Source organism: Drosophila santomea, chromosome 2L, assembly GCF_016746245.2.
Source record: "Drosophila santomea strain STO CAGO 1482 chromosome 2L, Prin_Dsan_1.1, whole genome shotgun sequence".
Taxonomy (NCBI): Eukaryota; Metazoa; Arthropoda; class Insecta; order Diptera; family Drosophilidae; genus Drosophila; species Drosophila santomea.
The window spans coordinates 9,602,039-9,621,338 of record NC_053016.2 but is presented as its reverse complement, the minus strand read 5'-3'; the positions used below and the strand labels follow the sequence as shown (position 1 = coordinate 9,621,338).

Sequence of the window (19,300 nt, the reverse complement as noted above, 5' to 3'; positions counted from 1 at the left end):
GCAGAAATAATCTTTTTCAATACATATAAATTTGCTAAATGCACTCAATCTGCCAGTTCAAAATGCAAGCTGCCAGTGTAGAATGCAGTTGCACTCATTGCATTGGCCTCCTTTGTGTGCAAATATTATAGAGGGGAACTTCGGCGGGTGTGGTGCTAGCAAAATTTCGATAAGTTTTGCCACCACTCATTTAGCTGACAACAATCGACGTTGACGCCTCGTTACTACAATAAAGGGGAAAAAAACAAAGTAAAAGTTGGGGAAAGTAGCTGTTAATCAAAAAATGGCTGGCACTTTCCGCCCGCTGTTCTTTGTCTTTCTGCGGAAGAACCTGCTCTACTTGCAATGCAACTTGTTGCCCCTGCTCATAATCTGCTCTGGATTTGCCGGAGTCCTTACCGCGTACCTGCACTGGTCCATAAAGCCCGTGCAGCACCAAATGTTGGAGTTTGAGGCTAAAAATGAGGTAAGTTCAAATGTCACAATGCCCTGGAGGTACGTTCATATAAATAATCGTAAGTGAAAAGAAACACGCACATAGTACATATATATTTGTAATAATAATGTTATCTGCATTTTATATATGTACATACATATGTATGACTGTGATTACAAACCCGTGACCACAACCCTAATATCATTACATTTATAGATGGTACTTAAAGAAACGTATTTCCCCGGAAATGAGCTGGACTACATTTACTACGCACCCAATTCCGCCGATGTGGAGGACATTATGGACTTCCTGCGGGTGGATCTGGGAATTATACCAGAACGTAAGATAATATATTTAATATAACTACATCGCCAATCTTTTCTATAATATGTTCCGAACATTAATAACTAATATTTCATCGCGCAGGACTTCGGGCCCACAACGACAGTTTCGAGATGCAGCTGGAAATGGAGCAGCAGTGCCGTGGGAGCTGCTTCGCTATCAACTTTCAACAGGTACCAAATCGTGGCTCTGGCGGAAAGCTGCGTTACAGTCTCAGCTCGAATCAGATGCGTCTTTCGCCCAGAAAGCGCTTTGTGAACGATGAGGAGATTAATCACCAGAAAGGTGCGTTTTAAAATTGTCCCTTGTTCCCGTTTAACGAACCCGCACATTGGTTTTTGTTTTTCAGATGATGACGATTATATTCGTGCCGGTTTCCTGACCTTGCAACACATACTGGACAAACAATATATGAAATACCAGGAGCTGGGGAAAAACTTTGAGGTGCTGGTCAGCTCTATGCCCAACCTAGAGGTCATTAGCATGGATAGCCATCGTTTGACATATTTTGGAACACTGTGCAGCATCTTATTCAATGTTGTTTTGCTGAGCACCTTTGTTGTGCCCTTTGTAGAGGAGAAGCAGAACGGATTGAAGGAATTTCTCAACCTGGTCACGCCCATGAGTTTTCTCAACGGCCTCACCTTCTTTCTTATTCGCTTCGTGTGCTACACTGTGCTAATCATCTTCGTCCTGGTCGTTGCTTATTTATACAAGGCACTGGGATTGATTTGCTTCGCATGCGTGGTGGTGTTGTTTCTGCTTTACATTTTGTCTACCATGTCGTACGCATATTTGATTTCCGTTTGCTTCCATTCAGGTAAATATTTACTTTGATATCTCCACCAAAGTTGACCAAACTTATACGTTACTTGCAGTTTTCTATGCGAAAATTGGTGGCCTGGTAATGTTGATCATTCCCTATGTGTTCTCTTTTGTTCGAAGCTGGGCCACATCGCTGGCCTTCGTGTTCTTTAGCACGAATACCTTCCTGGAAGGATTGGATATTTTTCAGACATTTTCAAATAAGCGTAAGATTTTAAATTAATTGTTTAAAGCACTACATTAAATTTCTACACTGTATTTTCTTGTAGATCGTGAGTTTGGTGCTGCGGATCTCTTTCGTGAAATCAAATACGATTCTCCGCGGATGTTTTGGGTCTATGCTGTACTAGTTTTTCAATCCTTTTTGTATGCTCTGCTTTACCTATACTTGGGTTGTGTTTTTCCCGGTCCTGGTGGACTAAAGCGTCCGATTTTCTTTTTCCTAGATGTAAGTACAATTCACTAAGTACGCACCAATGATTCATAACGTCGGTGTCGGGTTGAGTTCGGCTTTCGGTACGTGTATCCTATTTTCTGTATCATGGAATAATTAATTTCGTTTATCGGCAACATTTTCATACCCTACCTTTTCTCGATAGGAACCGAAATTCAATTCGTATGATTATATATTCGTTCATTATAATCGCAAAAAAGATCGGCTGCAGTAAGATTGCTTATTTTTTCGGGTAAATTCGTTTGAAACTTGTTACTTTTCGAGATCGGTAAAATTGTTATCTTTTTCAGTTACGTTGTCGGTTACGGTCGCAGGAATCGGTTAAAATCGGGCGTGCCACGGTTTCGTTTACGGCTTAAATGACGTATGTTCCTTACAATTGTTGTTTACTAATTAATAATCTTAATTCTGAATCACAGCCGAAGACTTACAAGAAGCGACAACGCAACGAATACACAACGGCACCCCGTGGCACACAAGCCATCATAATCACCGAGCTTTGCAAGAAGTTCCAGACAAGCAAGCGCGAGACGCTAATCTCTGACAACTTAAATATGACGATCAACAACAAGGAGATTACTGTTCTGCTGGGCCACAATGGTGCTGGAAAAACTACCATGATGAACATGATAATGGGTAGGGAAAAACTCAAATCGCTTCCTCGACCAGCGAATGCTGACGTGCTTTCTCTTTCAGGATTGGTACCAAAGGATTCGGGAAAGATAATTGTGTGCAGTGAGCGCGATGTGGCCTCCTATCGCCACCTGATTGGATTCTGTCCGCAGCACAGCGTTTTCATGAGTTACATGACCTGTCACCAGCACTTGGAGTTCTTTGCCCAGCTGCGCGGAGCTCGCCGTTGTGATGCACGCGATTGGGCAGATGAGAAGCTTAAGAAGCTGGGACTGGGTGATAAGCGCGACGAATTCGGCAAGAATTTGTCTGGAGGCATGAAGAGGCGGCTTTCACTGGGTATCGCCATTGCCGGAAACACCAAGTAAACTTAAGAACCATTTTACTTTAAGATATGCGGTTTAAAACTCTCTGTTTAATCTCGCAGAATCGTCATCCTTGACGAACCCTCATCGGGATTGGACATTAACTCGCGTCGTGAACTGTGGGACATTCTACTGAATCTACGCAAGGAGAAGGCCATTCTGGTCACCACGCACTACATGGAGGAGGCCGAGGTCCTTGGGGATACCATCTGCATATTGGCCAATGGCAAACTGCAAAGCATCGGAAGTCCTTTGCAATTAAAGCGCAAATCGGGTATTGGTTACCGCCTAAAGTTGGAGGTCAACGATTTTACATTACGTGAAGCCGAAATAATGGAAATAATCCATAACTTTGTCCCCACGGCCAGAGTTTTGGTAAGTTACTGAATAGATTAAATTTAGCTTGGCCATTTAGATAACATCCTTTAAACGTTGAACAGAATGTAGTGAAGCCAACAGTGTACATCTGCCTACCGTATGCCTATAAAAATTGTTTCGCACAAATGCTCTATAAGCTGGAGACGAAATCAAATGAGCTGGGCATAAATACAATTTCTATGACGGACACCTCCCTGGAAGATGTTTTCCTAAGGTAGGCATTGGAATATACATGGTTTGCAGTTTTCGTTTCAATATCTTCTGTGGGGTTTCAGATGCGCAGGCGAACAGGATCAAGTGGACACTCCGGATGGTTCCCGCAATGATGCGCCGCTACTGACACCCTACAAAAAACTTTCGAGTCGTCCAGACCAACCCAGTCTTTTCCAACTCTGGACGGCTGTGTTTTACAAGAAGTGGACCTTTATCTCCAATGAATGGTTATATTCTCTGATAATGGTAAGCCACTACCTAGTCCTACAAGCTTGTAGGACTTTGCTCTGTTCTATAAACGGCGATAACAACAATGTGTGCTTGCCCCTTGTCCTTCCTCCCCGCCAGCTGTGCATTCCCTTTGTTTGCGTGTTCGGGGCTATACTGGTGATGCACGCCATGTCCATAGTGGAGAACGAGGAGGCTCTGCCCCTGAAACTCAGACAGATGGGCAGCGGCGTTATTTACATCCACAACCCAACTGGCCATCATGCCCAGGTGGAGCAGCAACTGCGTCAACAGATCGAGCTGAGCGGAATCGCAGTGAAAACAATGCAGCTGCGTGGGAGCAATGATGTGAAAAATGGTGAGTAATCGACGTTGTGCTGAACATTTTAATGGCTTTATTGATTCGTGTGTTCTTTAGAATCCCTTGACTTACAACGCGACAACTTGGCTGATTTCTTGGAACAGGTGATTGGCATCATTGACATGTACGGAGGTGGGCGTGGCACCTCCGATACGCCCACCATTGAGATCTTCTATTCAGGCAATCGCTACCACAGCTCTGTGGAATTAATCAACCTGGTGGACTCTGCAATGCTGAAGCTAGAGCGTCCGGAGTCGGGCATTGATACGACTTACGTGCCTATTCGTCGATTTGTTAGCGACATCAGTCCATCTCGCCTGGAATACTATGCGGTCATAGTGTCGGTGGGCATGTTCTTCTTCATGTTCTATTTCATCTCCTTGCCGTTTCGGGAGTACGCCAATGGATTCAGACAGCTGCAGACCATGTCGCGATTTACTTACTGGTTTGCGCATTTTACTTTTGATGTTCTGCTACTGATCTTCGTCTGCGTCGCACTGTTCAATCTGCAATACTTGGTGATGCCCTCTGAGCTATACACAATGGCGCAGCTCAAAGTCATTGTGCTAAGCATCTTTTTCTACGGCTGCAGCTACTTACCCATTCTATACGCCCTGGGGAACAACTTCAAGTCCATATCCACGATATCTACTTATTTGCTTCTAATGCTGATTGTGTCTGGTAATATTATTTGAATTTATTAGCAGTGACAACAATTAGAAAAACTATAAAAAACTTTATTTTTTAGCTATTGCCCCACTTATCACCTCCAACAATGCGGCGGCCATGAAACTGCATGAGACCAAGATCGCCTTCCTCTGCTTTCTACCGGACTTCAATCTCAATCACCAATTGCGCATCATCAATGAAAACTTTATAACCCGACGACGTTCGGGACTTATAAAGGGTCTTATCTGCGAGGACACCTTCTTTGCCTATGCCACCGCCGTGTGTGTCCTGGTAATGGCATTCTTTACCATAGTCCTGGAACACAAGTATTTGCGCAGACGAATTCATGATAGCATCTGGAAATGGACATTCCCACAAAAGAAATATAATTCGACGGGCACCATTCCTAGTACTTCAGTTTCGGAAATCGACGATTGTGCAAAGGAGGAGAAGCGGGTTAACGATCTGATAAAAGACTTATCATCGATTACGGATAAACCTCCATTGATAGTGCACAATCTTCGCAAGCGATACCGTGATAAGTTGGCTGTGGACGGAGTGAGCTTTGCGACTGCCCCAGGAGAGTGCTTTGGTCTTTTGGGTGTAAACGGAGCGGGTAAGACAAGCACTTTCCAGATGATAGCGGCGAATTTGCCACTAGATGGTGGCAGTATCCGCATCAATGGCATAGAAATTCGCCAGGATGAGGTTGCATATCGGCATTCCTTTGGCTACTGCCCTCAGTACGATGCGCTAAATAAATTCATGACCGCTGAGCAGTGCCTGCACTACATGGCATTGTTGAGGGGCTTGAGCAGCCGCAGCGAGGGACCAAACAGCGTCAAGGAGCACGTGAAGTACTGGCTGGACAAGATGCATTTGATCAAATATCAAAACGTGCAGGTGCGCCACTATTCGGGTGGCACAAAGCGCAAGCTTCTGGCGGCAATGGCCATGATCGGTGCTCCCACACTGGTCCTCCTGGACGAACCCACCACCGGCGTAGATCCCATCTCGAGACGATTTCTTTGGCAGTGCATCAAGGACTTTCAGGGAAAGGACCGAACTGTGGTGCTCACCTCGCATAGGTAAACCAAAACCCATATGTCTTTTCTAACAAGATTCAAAAATGTGCACATTCTGCTTTACAGCATGGACGAGTGTGAAGAGCTCTGTAATCGCTTGGCCATCATGGCGCACGGAAAGTTCAAGTGCCTGAACAATATCTGCGCCCTAAAGCGATTAAGCGGCTTCACGATAAAACTGAAAATGAAGGAGGACACAGAAACCGAGGTGAATGTGTCCACGATCACTGGCACCTTAAAATCGCAGTTTGCTAATCTGGAACTGCGCGAAAGCCATGCCGGCACCCTCACCTACTTCGTAAGCACACAGGAAAGCGTGGTCCTCTGGTCGAATGTTTTTAAAATAGCGGAGGACTATCTGGGCGATCGCTTAAGCGATCTCGTAGCCGACTATTCGGTGAACGAGTGCACCCTGGAGGATATTTTTCTCAAGTTTGATAGGGAGGCGAAATCACAATCGGCGTCACGTCAAACATCCGTACAACGAAGTCCGGAAAGTAGCTACGTTTAAGCCTGAAAGGCGGGGTGTCGGAGTATCAGTTAGAATGAGGACAAGACTGCCGTCGTGGGGATCGGGCACATATCTTCCGCGGCACCATCTATCTATCATCTGTACAAATTCATCTAATCACGTCTCTCTGACAGTATTCCATACAACTATGAATCTCTCAACCTATATATATTGCTCTAATCCTCTCGGCGACGGTCTATTGGGCTCTAAGCAGTCGGCGGGATTCTTCTACTTAACGTATTTAAGGACTAATTAAATCAAAGATACACATCCACTTTGTGAGCATGTAAAACTAACATCCCAACAAAACTATGTGTGAGTAATAAAACAAACAAAAGATATTTATTATAATATATAATGTGCAATTTTTATGGGCTGGACTATGGTAAAACAATCACTATTCAAAAGAAGCAGTCGAAAACTCAATTTAAATGTTTTTTTTTTTTATTTAAAATTACGCGCCTAGTATTTTTAGCATATCACTTATAATAATACTAAAGGGCGCTACACACGATCTACATAAGGATTTGAACGATTCATTAAAAATTAAATGAAATATATATCACCTAATATCTTTGCAGTTTATGTAGTTAGTTTGACTATTTGAATAAATTAATTTGCTCAAAAATAAACACAAAACTCAGTCAACACAAGCGTTAATCTATATGTTAATACTTTACTGAATCTCCCAGTTGGCCACACTAATTTAGCGTTATTTACAAAATATTCATTCCTTGTCGTTAATCTATTGTTTATGCCGACTATGTCGCGTAGTAAGATATGGAAGTTCTACGACAAGTTGGATCGGAATTCCGCCCAGTGCCAGCTCTGCGAGAAGGTCATCAAGACATGCGGCAACACGTCCAACCTGATGAAGCACATGAAGACCCATCCGCAAATGTAGAGAAGGTCTTGAATTTTAAAAACCTCTTTTTATATTTCCAACTTTCTTGTCCAGAGACCTTTTCGACGATGATACGGTGGTGGAGCGGGGCATTTACAAGCGGCGGGAGCAGGATGACAAGCTGAGGTTTCGAAAGGTGCTGCCCATCAAGGAAGAGAGCTCTGATTTTCACTGCGAGCTGTTGCTCAAGGCGGCCAAGGATGCAGGCAGCATTATCGAGCAGGATGATCAGGGAATGACCAAGGCGGCTGCAGAGGATCACATCTCCATGCAGAGCGTCGGATACGCGTGGGTCCCACCGGAGACCACAGATTCCCGAACAGAGACGGTTGGTGGCGAGGATATCATCGAATTCGAGCCCAAGGAGGAGCTCGAAGAGCCAGAGAAAAACCCACTTCATCAAATTCAGGCTGTACCATTCGCCGGTCTTGAGTAAGTTTTTAGGTAAATTTGTGTTGGTCAGAGAATTATTTTCCAAAAAACCAATTGTTTTAGACAGTTTCAATGAACTCTAGTAAATATCTGATGCCTTGCTGATAGCAATAATAGCAATCTAATCTATTTTCCCAGCAACTTAAAAATGGATGGACCTTTGTCAAGCCGGAGTTCGTTTCACCAAGACGTGGCCTTCTTCGTCTGCCGTGACCGCCAGCCATTGCAAATTGTGCAGGGCGAGGGATTTAAGCACCTATTAAAAGTACTGTGTCCCATCTACGAGCCACCAAGTGCGGCGGAACTGGAGGCCATTATCAACAGGGAATCAGAAATGCGTAGGTCCAAGCTACGCCAGCAGTTGGCCGCCATCCCTACACTCAGCCTTAGTTGCTCGGTGCACACGAAGGCGGAGAGTCAAAGCTGGATGGAGCTGGTTGCCCACTTTCACGAGGGACGGCAACGAATTTCCCGAACTCTTTCTGTGATGCGCGTTCCCGATCTTTTCACCTCCAACGAAATAGTGGAACACATGGAGCAAGTGTGTCAGCGCTTTGACATACCAAAGTCAAAGATCTGCTGCGTAACGACAAGGAGCAGTCAACTGCTGGAGGACGCGGTGACCACGTTCTTGGGCGCTTCTCATCATGTTCCTTGCTTCGCTGACCATTTGAATTCTCTTTTAGAGGCGGTGGTGCAGCGGCCAGAGATCCGTGATTTGCGCGATAGGGTGCGTCCCTATGTGCAGTCGACCGTGGAAATGGATGGTCACAGCTTGCAGATAAATCCCCAATTAAACTCGATACACCGTCCCATTAGTACGTACGATATGCTAGATTTGTACCTGAAACACACTCTCGTTCAAGATCCGCTTCTGCTTTCGCGGGCGGAGGTGGATTTGTGTCAGCAATTGCTGGATGTCCTTAGGCCGTTGACCAGTTCCATGCGTGAGCTAACTCGAGCACCGTATCCGGCGGCCAGCACGGCCCTGCCCATTGCCCAAACTTTGATCAACGAACTGAAGCAGGAAAAGAGTGCGGAACATAAGGTCGCCAGGGAACTACGCTTGTTCATTGTTCAGCAGCTAGAGGAGAACTTCGAAAGCATGGAGCGCAATTTGCACCTGGCCATGGCAAGTCTGCTGGACCCACGATTTCGGAATATACCCTTCCAGAGTGGCGCCCTGGTGGCCCAATACATGACTCAACTGTATGACATGATGCAGGCGCATCTGGACAGCGGGGAGTCAGCTGCTGTTAAGGATCCGGAGGACCGCGACCACTACGATATCTGGGCGGCCTTCAAATCATTTTCGCATGAGAAGCAAAGACTTGTCAACGGGAGCAGCGGTGCGGATGCGGACGATGAGATATCCAGATACTTTTGTGCCGGCATGAGCACCCTGCGAGCGGATCCCTTTGAGCTTTGGGAGGAGCTAGCTAAAGCTCATCCCTTCCTGCACAGCGAAGCACAAAGGTACCTACACATTCCGGCAACCGCAGAGCCGGCGGATCGACTCTTTACGGCCGACGGAGCAGCGGTAACGGCCCAGTACGCCGCACTGATCGAAAACAACATGGAAAACGTGTTGTTCATGGCGGATGTTCCAACGAAGGAGTGGCAGTTATAACATTGACAATGGGCTAATCAATGACACCAAAGTTGAGCATACCTTTTTTTTTAATTAGAATTAGATTTGTTATTAAAATCATTTTACATTTGAGGGAATTTTCCAAATTTGTAAAATAACTAGAAACTAGAAATCTAATATCAAAAATGTAGTAATTAAATTGAATGTACTATTTTTAAAAATATCTACACTACTAATTTATTATATTAAATATAAGTTGTATCTATTTATTTTATTAACCATTTTATTTGTTTTGTTATCACAAAAAGCCGTTGCGAATTCAAATAAAAGTGATACCAGCCAATTAGCAAAAAATACCAGATGCCATAGAATACCAGACAGTACCCAACATTGCCGACAGCTCAGTAATTTTCGCTTTCACGGTCACACTTCTGATGACGTTTTTTCGTATTTTGAAGCAAATTTAAATGTGGAAAAACGTAAAGATTTGCAACATGCAAACAGCCACGACACGCTAAAAACTCACCGAGTGCCTCCAGACAACAATCCAACCGAGAGGAGCACTCCGCACAGCTGGCGGAGCACCCAGAAGGCAGCAGCGAAAGTTGCGTGGCTGTCGTTTCCGGAAGCGGAGGGCAGAGGGAAATCGGAAGCAGGTGGCGGAGGAGGAGGGAAAGAGGCATAAAAACCCACCCAGCGAAGGCGACCTTGGGAGTGGCAGCGGCCCAATATGCACAACAACTCCACAAAGACCAAGGAAATGTTCATCGTGCGTGCTCTAGAGAAGATCCTTGCCGACAAGGACATACGGCGCTCCCATCACTCGCAGCTGAAGAAGTCCTGCGACTCGGCGCTCGAGCAGATCAAGGCGGAGCTAATCAGTGCCGGCCAGATCGCGGAGGGCAACGAGCTACCCTGCGCCGCACTCCCGCTGCCCAAGAATGATGCAGCGAGCATCATAAATGCGGAGACCTACTTTCTCCCCTTTGAGCTCGCCTGCAAGAGCCGCTCGCCAAGGATCGTGGTCACCGCTCTGGACTGCCTGCAGAAGCTCATTGCCTATGGCCATTTGACGGGATCTATTCAGGACTCGGCCAATCCCGGCCACCTGCTTATCGACCGTATAGTTGTGACCATATATGGCTGCTTCAGTGGTCCCCAGACCGACGAGGGCGTTCAGTTGCAGATAATAAAGGCTCTGCTGACGGTGGTCACCTCGCAGCATGTGGAAATCCACGAATTCACGCTCCTCCAAGCTGTGCGCACCTGCTACGACATCTATTTGTCCAGCAAGAACCTGGTCAACCAGACGACAGCCCGCGCCACGCTCACTCAAATGTTGAACGTGATATTTGCCCGCATGGAGAACCAGGTGTACGAGCTACCACCTCCCAATTCCAATCCCATCAACGGCAGCATTCACTCAGAGGATTGCAATGGCTCTGGAGAGGAGTCGCTGGGAGATTCCGACGAAGTCATTGCCTCGGAACTGCTGGCGGAGATCATATCAGGTGCGTGGCACTCGGTGGTGAAAGTGTGATAAACAGATGTTTCTTGATAAACGATAATGATGTATACTATTTTGTTAAACTCAACATGATTTACCAATTTTGAGTCCCCATTTTCGAGAAACGTGTTTAAGATCATAAAATTGTTCTTATCGGAAGGGAAAATTTGTATGAATCATTACAGTAATTTTCACGATAAGGTGCAACATGAAATTCCACTCCTAATTGTCTAATTATCATTGCGCAATAATAATGACAGTTTTGTTTTTCAGCTGCCTACAATGAGGCAATGAAGGATCAGGAATCAGTCGGGGAGCCAGAGCCAACAGTTAATGGAAATGACTACTCCTCGCACTCGGATCACGACAGTGTAGAGCTGCACAGCGAGAACGATGCGGTGGTAACTGCTAAATTTACGCACATCCTTCAGAAGGATGCGTTTCTCGTTTTCCGGGCGCTGTGCAAGCTATCGATGAAACCCTTGCCGGAGGGTCATCCAGATCCGAAATCGCACGAGCTGCGTTCCAAGGTGCTGTCATTGCATCTGCTGCTGCTCATCCTCCAGAATGCCGGACCCGTCTTCCGCTCCAACGAGATGTTTATCATGGCCATTAAGCAGTACCTTTGCGTGGCCTTGTCCAACAACGGAGTCAGTCTGGTGCCGGAGGTCTTCGAGCTGTCGCTCTCGATCTTCGTGGCTCTACTCTCGAACTTCAAGGTGCATCTTAAGCGGCAGATAGAGGTGTTCTTCAAAGAAATCTTCCTCAACATTCTTGAGGCGAACTCGAGCAGCTTCGAGCACAAATGGATGGTAATCCAAGCGCTGACACGGATTTGCGCTGACGCTCAGTCCGTAGTGGATATCTATGTAAACTACGACTGCGACTTTTCGGCTGCAAACCTTTTTGAGAGGTTAGTCAACGATCTTTCGAAAATTGCCCAGGGGCGTCAGGCTCTCGAGCTGGGCGCCAATCCGATGCAAGAGAAGTCGATGCGCATTCGCGGCCTCGAGTGTCTAGTCTCCATTCTGAAGTGCATGGTAGAGTGGAGTAAGGACTTGTATGTAAACCCAAACATGCCGGTTCCACCTATGCAAGTCCAGTCGCCGACAAGCACAGAGCAAGATCAGGCGGACACAACTATCCAAACCATACACAGCGGCTCCAGTCATAGTTTGAACTCCAATCAAGAGCAACTGCAGGATCTTCCCGAGGCTTTGGAGGAGCGCAAGATGCGCAAGGAAGTGATGGAAACGGGCATCGAGTTATTCAATCGCAAGCCTCAGAAAGGAGTGCAATTCTTGCAGGAGAAGCAGCTGCTGGGTGCCACATGCCAGGACATTGCCAGATGGCTGCATGAGGACGAACGACTGGACAAGACAGTTATCGGAAATTACCTTGGCGAGAATGACGACCACTCCAAGGAGGTGATGTGCGCTTACATCGATGCTTTTGACTTCCGCCAACTGGAGGTGGTGGCCGCCTTGAGAATTCTCCTCGAGGAGTTCCGCCTGCCAGGAGAAGCACAGAAGATCGATCGACTGATGGAGAAGTTTGCCAGTAGATACTGTGAGTGCAATCCGCAGAACCAGCTATTCCAAAGCGCAGACACCGTCTACGTGCTGGCATTTAGCATCATCATGCTGACCACGGATCTTCATTCGCCGCAGGTCAAGCACAAGATGACCAAGGAGCAGTATATTAAAATGAACCGCGGCATCAGCGACAGCAAGTCCGATTTGCCCGAGGAGTACTTGTCCTCCATTTACGACGAGATTTCCGAACACGAAATTAAGATGAAAAACAACTCCGGGATGCTTCAACAGCCGAAACCCACTGGAAAGCAAGCCTTCATCACAGAGAAGCGCAGAAAGCTGTTGTGGAACATGGAGATGGAGGTCATCTCGCTGACGGCCACCAATCTAATGCAGTCAGTTTCGCACGTCAAGTCACCCTTCACCTCAGCGAAACACTTGGAGCATGTCCGTCCCATGTTCAAAATGGCTTGGACACCATTTTTGGCCGCTTTCTCGGTGGGTCTCCAGGATTGCGACGATCCAGAGATTGCTACACTCTGCTTGGATGGAATCCGTTGCGCTATTCGAATTGCATGCATCTTCCACATGTCCCTGGAGCGAGATGCCTATGTACAAGCCTTGGCCAGGTTTACTCTTCTTAATGCTAACTCGCCCATCAACGAGATGAAGGCCAAGAATATTGACACCATCAAAACACTCATAATGGTGGCCCACACGGATGGCAATTATCTGGGCAGCAGCTGGCTGGATATAGTGAAGTGCATTAGCCAGCTTGAGCTGGCACAACTGATCGGCACTGGTGTACGGCCCCAGTTCCTTTCTGGAGCGCAGACCACGCTCAAGGACTCGCTTAATCCAAGCGTGAAAGAGCACATCGGCGAGACGAGCAGCCAGAGTGTGGTGGTCGCTGTCGATCGTATTTTTACCGGCTCAATGCGACTGGATGGTGATGCTATCGTGGACTTCGTAAAGGCGCTGTGCCAGGTGTCTGTGGATGAGCTTCAGCAGCAGCAACCGAGAATGTTCTCCTTGCAAAAAATAGTGGAAATCAGTTACTACAACATGGAGCGTATTCGTCTGCAGTGGTCGCGTATCTGGCAAGTTTTGGGTGAGCACTTCAATGCCGTTGGCTGCAATAGCAACGAGGAAATCTCGTTCTTCGCCCTGGACTCACTGCGTCAGTTGTCGATGAAGTTCATGGAGAAGGGCGAGTTCAGTAACTTCCGCTTTCAAAAGGATTTCCTGCGTCCCTTTGAGCACATCATGAAGAAAAACGCATCGCCAGCAATACGAGATATGGTGGTGCGCTGCATCGCACAAATGGTAAACTCACAGGCGCATAACATCCGTTCCGGCTGGAAGAATATCTTCAGCATTTTCCACCTGGCAGCGGGAGACCACGAAGAGCCGATTGTCGAGCTCGCCTTTCAGACGACGGGCAAGATCATCGGTGATCTGTATAAGCGTCAGTTCGCCATCATGGTGGACTCGTTCCAGGACGCGGTCAAGTGCCTGTCAGAGTTCGCCACCGCCAGATTTCCGGATACCAGCATGGAGGCCATACGCCTGGTGCGTACCTGCGCGCAGTGCGTCCACGAGGCACCACAACTATTTGCGGAGCATGCCGGCATGGAGAACGACGCCTCGGTGGCCGAGGAGGATCGTGTCTGGGTGCGCGGCTGGTTCCCAATGCTGTTCTCGCTTTCCTGCGTGGTCAATCGCTGCAAATTGGACGTGCGTACTCGCGCCTTAACCGTGCTCTTTGAGATTGTGAAGACGTATGGCGAGAGCTTCAAACCAAATTGGTGGAAGGATCTCTTCAATGTGATCTTCCGCATCTTCGACAACATGAAGTTGCCGGAGCACGTCACCGAGAAATCCGAATGGATGACCACCACCTGCAACCATGCCTTGTACGCTATCATTGATGTCTTCACGCAGTATTTCGATGTTCTTGGACATTTGCTGCTGGAGGAGCTCTTCGCCCAGCTGCATTGGTGTGTTCAGCAGAGCAACGAGCAGTTGGCGCGCTCTGGCACCAATTGCCTTGAGAACCTCGTCATTTCGAATGGATTCAAGTTTAACGAGTCCACCTGGGACAAGACGTGTCAGTGCATCCTGGACATCTTCAACGCCACTTTGCCGCAGGATCTCCTCAGTTGGCGGCCGAAAGCACATTCCAGTAACAATATACCCCAGGAGCACAACCACTTCGAGGCGCTGCATATCCGTTGCGTAGTCCAGCTGGAACTGATACAGACCATGGACAACATTGTCTTTTTCCCGGCCACATCGCGAAAGGAAGACGCCGAAACGCTGGCCCAGGCGGCGGCAGACTTAACAGGCGGCAGAAGCGGATCGCAGTCCCAGCTGCTGGAGTGCCAGCGGGAAGAGCAGGGCATGTACGGCTATCTGAGAACCCGCCAGTTGTTCACCCTGGCCGACTGTCTGATGCAGTCGCACCGATTTGCCAAACGCTTCAACGCCGATCACGATCAACGCAGCTTGCTGTGGCGAGCGGGATTTAAGGGATCTGTTAAGCCGAATCTGCTGAAGCAGGAGACCTCGTCACTGGCCTGCGTCCTGCGCATCTTCTTCAAGATGTACGGCGATGAGAACAGACGCAGCGATTGGCCCGGCATCGAGCAGGAGCTGGTGCAGGTCTGCAAGGAGGCACTGGGCTACTATTTGAGTCTGCAGAGCGAGGCTCATCGAGATGCGTGGACTTCGCTCCTGCTGCTCATCCTGACGCGCCTGCTCAAGATGTCCGATGCAAGGGTGAGTTGATTTTATCAATATATAACTTCGTTTCCGATAGCAATAAAACGTGTGTTTCTTCTCCCAGTTCGCCACCCACGTTTCCAACTACTACAGCCTGCTGTGCGAGATGATGTGCTTCGACCTCAAGCCCGAACTGAGAAGTGTCCTTAGGCGTGTGTTCATGCGCATCGGTCCAGTATTCAATATAATGAACGTTAAATAGTCACGGAGGAGCCTCAGCCACCTGGCTAGCTGACTCGGCCATGTTAATAGATCGATCCTCCCAACTCCCCTCAAATCGTAGTTCATAGTGCACCCTCTGGTTCCCTCGGCTTTGTTGTTATGTTGGCACTTAATCATGCATACGAGTATATATATTTTTATTATATTTATAAACAATACATAGGCAGAATGTAATGTTTATTAGGTTTAACGAGAAATGTTGTTGTTTTTATATATACGAGTATACATACCCAAGGGTATGCTATGTAAGGCTTTAATGTGTGCGTGTGTATAGTTTCCTTCAGTTACGAATTTGGATTTTGTTTCCCCGGTGTAACCACACTTTAACATTCACCCACTATCGATTAGTGTGTAGCGTAAATACGGATTAAACCAGCATTGTGTGCCGCCTGTATATTGCTAGTGTTAATTTAAATCAAAATCTATATAAATATATATTTCAAATATACAATATAAATCTATTACCAATGCGAGTTGCGATCCATTGATTTAATGGCTGGTGGGATCGCCATTTCCATTTGGGTCCCCTGTTCCATGCATATTAAGATCAAGTTGAAGGTTGGAGGTATGTGATCTGGTTAAATGCTGTCCATCTATAGCTCCAGCCATATAATAAAAAATATTTGTGCTCCGCTCGCACGTTCGCCAATTTATATTTTAATTCAAATATATCGCGCGCTTTCCCATTTGCCCAATAATCTACAAAACACCAAGTTAAGTGTTTTGGACTGGGTGCTCGTTCTTCTGCAGTCACGGGACATCTTTCCAGTCTTTTGGGGCACAGATTTATGGCGTTTTTATGATGCCCACAATATGTGCGACGAATTTATTTAAATTTTGAGATTTTATTGGCTGGATTTCGGCAGAAAAAGTGGAAACTGCTGAGGCAGATCATCTTTTTATCGAAGAGTCCGCAGATTATAGTAATAAAAAGAAATGCATGACTCTTGTGCTGATTTGCTCACCTAACTTATTTTTAAAAACAGATGACTAATTTTAATATGTGATATATTTTCAAAGGAAGCTTTATAAATACGTTCCGAATACCTGTCAAGGATTTTCCAGACACCTCTTATTGACTTTCTTATTATACGAATTATAAGGACCTTAGTCAGCGGAACCCCTTTTTCCAATGGCCTTAAAGAGTGATTTTCGCAGCACGGAATGGGTTTAAGCCATGTTTGAATTAGAAAGGCTATTGGGGATATTCCAAGCCGGGCTTATCGTTTTGTTTTTGCCAAAATTCGTACCTCAGTCGGTGTCCACATGACATGGAGTGATATTTTTCGTGCTGCTTTATTTGTTTGACGGTTAAATAAATCGATTAACACGCAACGAGTGCTAACCGACCAAAACTGAGATGATCGGGTAGGATTCAATGGGGCGTTGTGTGGAAACGGTGACTGATACTCGTACGTATTAATGTGTGATCTCGGAATTCTGAGCCCTATGCTAATAGATCTAGTTAATATGTCAATTCCAGTGGAAACTTAATCACGCTCTCGCTTTCAGAATTCGATTTGCGAAGTATCACATTGGTAGCTGCTAATTGGAGGCGCTTACGTGCAGAGGAAGCTAATATTTTGCCCACAGAAAGTATCTTTATATCTTTACCCCTTCATGTGCCAAAAATCCCAACCGAATCCCAGTTGAGCCACCACAAACTGGAGTTCAAGATCTTTGACTTACCACGCATCTCGATGCTTTATAAGGTCCATAAAAAGAGAATTATAATGCTCAACTGCGGCTGACAAAACAGAATTAAAAGAAATCCCTAGCCACGCGTGTTACTAGCCCAGAAATAATTATAATTACCAAATAAACACGATGCGATTGTGCAAGAAATAAAGATGACAAACAGAGCTACATATATTCTGGACCTGAATCGGGTAATTTCTTAAGGTTTTTATCGGAACAGATGATTAGCTAACAAAAGCGCGGCTATTTCTGTTTGGTGTCACTGAGAAAGTTCATGACTTGTCGCATTCGCCTTGAAAAGTTGGTTGAACTGTCTGCAAGTTTTTGAATAGTACTTAATTAGTCAGGCTGAATACGTTAACTTCCTGAGATTAGTGTTATCTTAAATATCCCAAAACAAATCTCTCGACTTTTAAGTAAATATTTCCTTCTTAAAACTACTGCTGTTACTCTTGTTTTCCTACTTGATGTTTACTTCTTTTTACCTTGTGTAGTACTCTCATGTCTTACGTCTTACTGTTAAGACTTGAGTTTTAGGTGTGCAATAAATAATCTGAAGAGGTGAAAAAAGAAAATATTATTTGAAACTGGGCTGGTCGGCTTGAAAGCGTAACAGCTCTCAGTTTTATGAGTACCAAATATTATTCGAATCAAAAGTGGGTATATGACAACCAAATAGATCATAAATGTTTATAAAGACGGCGAAAAATGCAATCACTCGTATATTGCTAAAAAAAACTTTATTGCTAAAATTCATTAATTGAATTGCAATTAAGGTTGGTGCAAACTAATTTGCTTATGATCTGGTCCTTTCCCAACTCAATTAGAACGATCTGAGTGCTGCCCTTTCCGAGCCAAAAAATGGCGCGTCACATGGGTTCAGTTAATTGCCACTGACAATAATTACTCGACCTTGAAGTGGGCTGTCAGAGCGGGAGCTTAAATCAAATTCCAGCCAGATACATTCCCATTCCCATTTTCATTTCCATTTCCATTTTGCTGGCATTTCGCCGAGCGAAATGGCAAAAAGCGGAAGCGGACGACCAGAAACTGCACGTGAGATGGGGTCGATGAGATGATATCCAGCAGAACGCTGTAAAGCGCAAATAATAATGCATGGCTAATTAGAAAACAAGTTCGACGATAAGATTTGAGCCAAGTGCAAACACACACGAAGAATTCACACGCGCCGAATTAATTGCGCATACGCAGTGTTGACCCATGGGTGCTAAGCAGATAGATACCAAAGTTTACCGAAGAACCGAAAGACATGATAGTGTTGAATTGTGCAACCAATTTAACCTATTATGCAGTGCAAAACAAAAGCGGCACAGAATTGAAATTAGTGACAAATTTTGTGTGCTTAACTCGCTGAAGTGGCTTCGTGCTACGCGGTGACTGTGCCTAATGGACTAATGGAATAACATGAGCAGCGCGTTGATGGAAATTATGGATCCCTTTGCCCCCACGACCAGCTCCGACCCCACCTTTCCCACCAACCAAGTCATGTGCAGAGGCACATACAGAGAGAGAGAGCAGTTCCAGTTCCAGTTCCCCTCCAAACTGCTGCGATTAGCGTGTCACCAGCGCCAAACCAGGCCCATCCCCATTTCCCCCAAACCACGATCCGCCGTACATATTGAGATTGAGATATTTGTACGCCGTACAACTATGTAGATCTGTGTGCGTTGTCGAGCGCGCGATCGCGATCACGCTTAAGTCACACAGCACCAACAAAAACAATGCACAAAAGTTCAACAACAGAAAACGAACAAAAAACGTAGCAATTCACTAAATGTCTATGCACAGTGGAAAGCAAAGCCGGGAAAGATCTCTAAAAGTGGTTCTTAAATATATAAAATTATGGCTATAAATTAGGAACACGAATTCTATAGCATTCAAAATGCTGTTTCCTATAAGCTTTGCACAGTTGCAACTAATATAAATGGTAAAATGTATCATGAAACGGGCTACTGAGGTTACTGAGGTAATTGAAACTTGCCTGTGTAAAAACGATCTTTACACTGCAACTCGAGTTCCAGCTATCTGATAGAGATATAGTTATATAGTAGGCTACCCTTTTTTAATTTAAAATCCAATTGAAATGGAGCACTTTTTAGTTTCGTG

General features: G+C 45.8%; 3 protein-coding genes and 1 long non-coding RNA gene across 5 annotated transcripts; 3 read left to right on the top strand and 1 right to left on the bottom strand.

The window, feature by feature from the left end:
• Positions 1-99: 99 nt before the first annotated feature.
• Positions 100-6,851, top strand: LOC120443823 (phospholipid-transporting ATPase ABCA3). Its single transcript, XM_039623212.2, has 15 exons — positions 100-466; positions 653-776; positions 863-1,063; positions 1,128-1,598; positions 1,657-1,809; positions 1,873-2,051; positions 2,477-2,693; positions 2,754-3,054; positions 3,118-3,430; positions 3,496-3,647; positions 3,709-3,892; positions 3,995-4,232; positions 4,293-4,916; positions 4,984-5,992; positions 6,056-6,851. The coding sequence occupies exons 1-15, from the start codon at positions 284-286 to the stop codon at positions 6,498-6,500; spliced, it is 4,794 nt and encodes a 1,597-aa protein (XP_039479146.1). The 5' UTR covers positions 100-283; the 3' UTR covers positions 6,501-6,851.
• Positions 6,852-7,169: 318 nt separating this feature from the next.
• On the top strand, positions 7,170-9,650 carry LOC120458459 (E3 SUMO-protein ligase ZBED1). 2 transcript variants are annotated; one of them, XM_039646108.2, is made up of 3 exons: positions 7,170-7,400; positions 7,459-7,836; positions 7,975-9,650. In XM_039646108.2, the coding sequence occupies exons 1-3, from the start codon at positions 7,255-7,257 to the stop codon at positions 9,464-9,466; spliced, it is 2,016 nt and encodes a 671-aa protein (XP_039502042.1). In that variant the 5' UTR covers positions 7,170-7,254; the 3' UTR covers positions 9,467-9,650. The 2 variants fall into 2 exon arrangements, with proteins under 2 accessions (XP_039502042.1, XP_039502043.1); XM_039646109.1 differs by lacking the exon at positions 7,170-7,400 and having other exon boundaries at positions 7,734-7,848.
• A 180-nt stretch (positions 9,651-9,830) lies between these two features.
• Positions 9,831-15,948, top strand: LOC120443702 (brefeldin A-inhibited guanine nucleotide-exchange protein 1). The gene is made up of 3 exons (XM_039622944.1): positions 9,831-10,938; positions 11,208-15,250; positions 15,318-15,948. Exons 1-3 carry the CDS (start codon positions 10,158-10,160, stop codon positions 15,453-15,455), a joined length of 4,962 nt encoding a protein of 1,653 aa, XP_039478878.1. The 5' UTR covers positions 9,831-10,157; the 3' UTR covers positions 15,456-15,948.
• Positions 15,596-17,832, bottom strand: LOC120443708. The gene is made up of 2 exons (XR_005615594.2): positions 15,941-17,832; positions 15,596-15,874 (listed from the first exon to the last, which is right to left on the bottom strand). It is a non-coding gene; the product is annotated as an uncharacterized LOC120443708 (long non-coding RNA).
• Positions 17,833-19,300: the final 1,468 nt, after the last annotated feature.

Bases quoted from the DNA above. Each gene is read 5' to 3' on its own strand.
- LOC120443823 (XM_039623212.2), top strand. From the start codon at position 284: ATGGCTGGCACTTTCCGCCCGCTGTTCTTTGTCTTTCTGCGGAAGAAC. The intron at 1,064-1,127 runs GTGCGTTTTAAA...TTTGTTTTTCAG, and splicing joins GGAGATTAATCACCAGAAAG to ATGATGACGATTATATTCGT. The intron at 3,648-3,708 runs GTAGGCATTGGA...GTGGGGTTTCAG, and splicing joins CTGGAAGATGTTTTCCTAAG to ATGCGCAGGCGAACAGGATC.
- LOC120458459 (XM_039646108.2), top strand. From the start codon at position 7,255: ATGCCGACTATGTCGCGTAGTAAGATATGGAAGTTCTACGACAAGTTG. The intron at 7,401-7,458 runs GTAGAGAAGGTC...TTTCTTGTCCAG, and splicing joins ATGAAGACCCATCCGCAAAT to AGACCTTTTCGACGATGATA. The intron at 7,837-7,974 runs GTAAGTTTTTAG...CTATTTTCCCAG, and splicing joins GTACCATTCGCCGGTCTTGA to CAACTTAAAAATGGATGGAC.
- LOC120443702 (XM_039622944.1), top strand. From the start codon at position 10,158: ATGCACAACAACTCCACAAAGACCAAGGAAATGTTCATCGTGCGTGCT. The intron at 10,939-11,207 runs GTGCGTGGCACT...TTTGTTTTTCAG, and splicing joins GCTGGCGGAGATCATATCAG to CTGCCTACAATGAGGCAATG. The intron at 15,251-15,317 runs GTGAGTTGATTT...TTCTTCTCCCAG, and splicing joins TCAAGATGTCCGATGCAAGG to TTCGCCACCCACGTTTCCAA.